The sequence below is a fragment of the Erpetoichthys calabaricus genome, chromosome 3 (genome assembly GCF_900747795.2).
Source record: "Erpetoichthys calabaricus chromosome 3, fErpCal1.3, whole genome shotgun sequence".
Lineage (NCBI taxonomy): Eukaryota > Metazoa > Chordata > Cladistia > Polypteriformes > Polypteridae > Erpetoichthys > Erpetoichthys calabaricus.
The window spans coordinates 17,087,878-17,091,993 of record NC_041396.2 but is presented as its reverse complement, the minus strand read 5'-3'; the positions used below and the strand labels follow the sequence as shown (position 1 = coordinate 17,091,993).

The window sequence follows — 4,116 nt, the reverse complement described above, 5'->3', positions numbered from 1 at the left end:
CTACAATAGAGCCTGCCTTCCTCACCAGTTTGTCCAGGCGTGAGGCGTCCCTCTTCTTTATGATGCCTCCCCAGCACACCAAAGCGTAGAAGAGGGCGCTCGCCACAACCGTCTGATAGAACATCTGCAGCATCTTATTGCAGATGTTGAAGGATGCCAGTCTTCTAAGGAAGTATAGCCAGCTCTGTCCTCTCTTGCACAGAGCATCAGTATTAGCAGTCCAGTCCAATTTATCATCCATTATTGGGCTCCTTTCAAAAAAATATTAGGGGGGGCGCGATTAAAACTGTTACGAAAACTCGGGTTGCAAATACTTAAAGGTTGAGAAATGCTGTCCTACTGGATTCATGTTGAAGGTTTGATATTTACATGAAATTGCAATTTTTTTAGCATGTTTTTAGGGTGGGAAACGTAACACAAAGATGGTTAATTGGCCCTTGGTGCCCTGCTTCCCTCACAGACCTAAATTGAATTAATAAACGGAGTCTAATCTCAGTTCCAGCTGTTCTTCTTATGCTTTGTGTTTACCATTATTTCTCTTTCTACAGGAAAAAGACAAAGAACCCGTACCCCTTGAAGTGGAGCTAATGAGGCGCGTCTGCAGGGCTCCCACTTGCCCGGGTATAATCCAGCTGCTGGACTGGTTTGTGGGACCCTCTGTAGTAATCCTAGTCCTAGAGCGCCCCCTGTACTGTACAGACCTGCAAGTGTACATCAAATCAAAACCCGGGGGCCTGAACGAATCCAAAGCCCGGCGGATCTTCCGTCAGGTGGTGGAAGTCATGTGGCACTGCCAATCCAGGGGTGTCTTCCACAACGATCTGAAAGCAGAGAACATCCTGATACAGCGGAAGAGCAAGCAAATCAAGCTCATTGACTTCGGCTGCGGGTTCATCCTGCAAGATGAGGCCTACAAGAAGCTGAGGGGTAAGTCCTTGGCCATCATGTGACGCTGCTCACTGTGCTGATGCAACGGACCCTGATTGGCACATGTGTCCACACCTTCACAGGCACTGTCCAGAACTTTCCCCCGGAGGTCTTCCGGAAGAAGTGCTACAAGGCTGTGCCGGCAACATCGTGGTCCCTGGGCCTGCTGCTTTTTAACATGCTTTGTGGGGATAAACCCTTTGCTTCCAAGAAGGAAATCCTTCAGGGCATTTTCCAGTACAAGCGCTTCATTTCACGAGGTACGAAAGCGCCACCTAGCATCTCTCTCTTAATAAACCGGCACCCACCCGCTCATTCTCACCATTTTCTGCTCCTCAGACTGCAAAATCCTGATTGAGCATTGCCTGTCACCGTCCGCCGACAGAAGGCCAACCTTGGAGGAGATCCTCCGTCACCACTGGATGAGTACGAGTGCACCCGGGTCTGGTAGCCTGATGAGGTGACTAGTGCACTGAGGTGACCCTCATGTGTATCCTTCATGTCTTTCAGAGAGGAAGTCCTTGCTGGCTCCGGTGATCTTCAGGAAGTTGCAGCGCTTTTGTGAGGGAGCTTGAGACTGGCTAATTATGGGATGTTTCAGTAACGGTCATCTGGTTCAAGGTGACCGTGGATGAAAAGATTGTTGGCTGTCTGTGGTGAGCAACTCTCAGACTGCGACAGCTTGAGGCGCTTTCATGGGGAAGCAGCTGGAAGACACAGGTATGGCCTGCATGATGCCAGTTCACGTCAAGTCAGATGTGGATGCCCTGTGGAGCAGTTGTTCCAGTCTTGACATATCCAGCCTGTTGCTCAGATTTCTGTCTTCTCCATTCATGCTTCTTGTTTCGTGAGGGTCACTGAGCATTACATTACAACGGGCATGAGCACTGGGCACGAATCCTTTCCCCTTCGTAGTCTGTAACAAAACACAACACTATTAGCCCCGGAAAAGGTTGTAAGCCACACTTCTCGTGCATCATGGGAGAGGTCAGGGAGCACAGGGATGTCGGCAAGGAGCTTCACAAAGCAGTAATTATTATATACACTAAGCGGCCACTTTATTAGGTACACCTTGCTAGTCCCAAGTTGGACCCCTCTTTACTGTACTTCTTCGTGGCTTTGATTCAACAACATGCTGGAAACACTCCTCGGGGACTCTGGTCCATAATTGACAGGATAGCATCACGCAGTTGTTGCAGATTTGTTGGCTGCACATCCATGATGTGAATCTCTCGTTCCACCACATCCCAAAGGTGCTCTACTGGATCGAGATCTGGTGACTGTGGAGGCCATTTGAGTCCAGTGAACTCCTTGTCATGTTTGAGATGATCTGAGCTTTGTGACATGGCAGGTTATCCTGCTGGAAGCAGCCATCAGTAGATTGGGGACACTGCGGTCACAAAGGCATGGACATGGTCAGCAGCAATACTCAGGTAGGCTGTGGCATTTAAGTGATGTTCAGCTGGTAGTAAGGGGGCCAAAGTGTGCCAAGAAAATATCCGCCACACCATCACACAACCACCACCACCACCATCACCAGCCTGAACCGTTGACACAAGACAGGATGGATCCCTGATTTCATGTTGTTGACACCAAATTCTGAGCCTGTCATCCAAATGTCACAGCAGAAATTGAGACTTGTCAGACCAGGTGACGATTGTCCAATTTTGGTGAGCCCGTTTGAATTGTAGCCTCAGTTGCCTGTTTAAAGCTGACAGGAGTGTCACCCAGTGGGGGTCTCCTGCTGCTGTAGTCCATCTGCTTCAAGGTTTGACGTGTTGTGTGTTCAGAGATGCTCTTCTGCACACCTCAGTGCTTATTTGAGTTCCTGTTGCCTTTCTGTCAGCTCACACCAGTCTGGCCATTCACCTCTGACCTCTGGCATCAACCAGGCATTTTCACCCAGCGATCTGGCACTCACTGGATATTTTTCCCTTTTTCTGACTATCCTCTGTAAACCCTACAGATGGTTGTGTATGAAAATCAGAGTAGACCAGCAGATTCTGAAATACTCAGAGCAACCCGTCTGGCAGCAACAAACATGCCACGTTCAAAGTCACTTCAGTCCCCTCTATTCCCCATTCTGATGCCTGGTTTGAACTTCAGATACATAGAGATAGATAGATACAGTGAGGAACATAAGTATTTGAAGACCCTGCAATTTTGCAAGTTCTCCCACTTAGAAATCATGGAGGGGTCTGAAATTCACATTGTAGGTGCATTCTCACTGTGAGAGACAGAATGTAAAAAAAATAAATTCAGGAAATCCCATTGTATGATTTGTCCAGAATTTATTTGTATTGCACTGCTGCACATAAGTATTTAAACACCTGGCAATCAGCATGAATTCTGGCTCTCAAAGACCTGTTACTCTGCCTTTAAGAAGTCCACCTCTACTCCACTTAGTAATCTTAATTAGTAGCACCTGTCTGAGCTCTTTAAAGACACCTGTCCACCCCATAGTCAGTCAGACTCCAACTACTACCATGGGCAAGACCACAGAGCTTGCAAAAGACACCACAGACAAAATTGTGGACTTCCACAAGGCTGGAAAGGGCTACGGGGAAATTGCCAAGCAGCTTGGTGAAAATAGATCAACTGTTGGAGCAATTGTCAGAAAATGGAAGAGGCTAAAGACGACTGTCAGTCTCCCTCGGACTGGGGGCTCCATGCAAGATCTCACCTCGTGGGGTATCACAGATGATAAGAAAGGTGAGGAATCAGTCCAGAACTACACGGGAGGAGCTGGTCAATGACATGAAGAGTTCTGGGACCACAGTTTCAAAGGTTCACTGTCAGTAGAACACTATGCCGTCATGGTTTCAAGTCACGCATTGTACGGAAGGTTCCCCTGCTCAAGTCATCACATGTCCAGGCCTGTCTGAAGTTTGCCAATGACCATCTGGATGATCCAGAGGAGGCATGGGAGAAAGTCATGTGGTCAGATGAGACCAAAATAGAACTTTTTGGTCTAAACTTCACTCACCATGTTTGGAGGAAAAAGAAGGAGGAGTTGCATCCCAAGAACACCATCCCTACTGTGAAGCATGGGGGTGGAAACATCATGCTTTGGGGGTGCTTTTCTGCGAAGGGGACAGGACGACTGCACTGTATTAAAGGAGAGGATGAATCGGGCCATGTATTGTGAGATTTTGAGCAACAACCTCCTTCCCTCAGTCAGAGCACTGA

General features: G+C 48.0%; 1 protein-coding gene across 1 annotated transcript; it reads left to right on the top strand.

Annotated features, from left to right (window-relative positions):
- Positions 1-347: 347 nt before the first annotated feature.
- On the top strand, positions 348-1,285 carry LOC114645213 (serine/threonine-protein kinase pim-2-like). Its single transcript, XM_051924307.1, has 3 exons — positions 348-356; positions 549-927; positions 1,011-1,285. The coding sequence occupies exons 1-3, from the start codon at positions 348-350 to the stop codon at positions 1,283-1,285; spliced, it is 663 nt and encodes a 220-aa protein (XP_051780267.1).
- Positions 1,286-4,116: the final 2,831 nt, after the last annotated feature.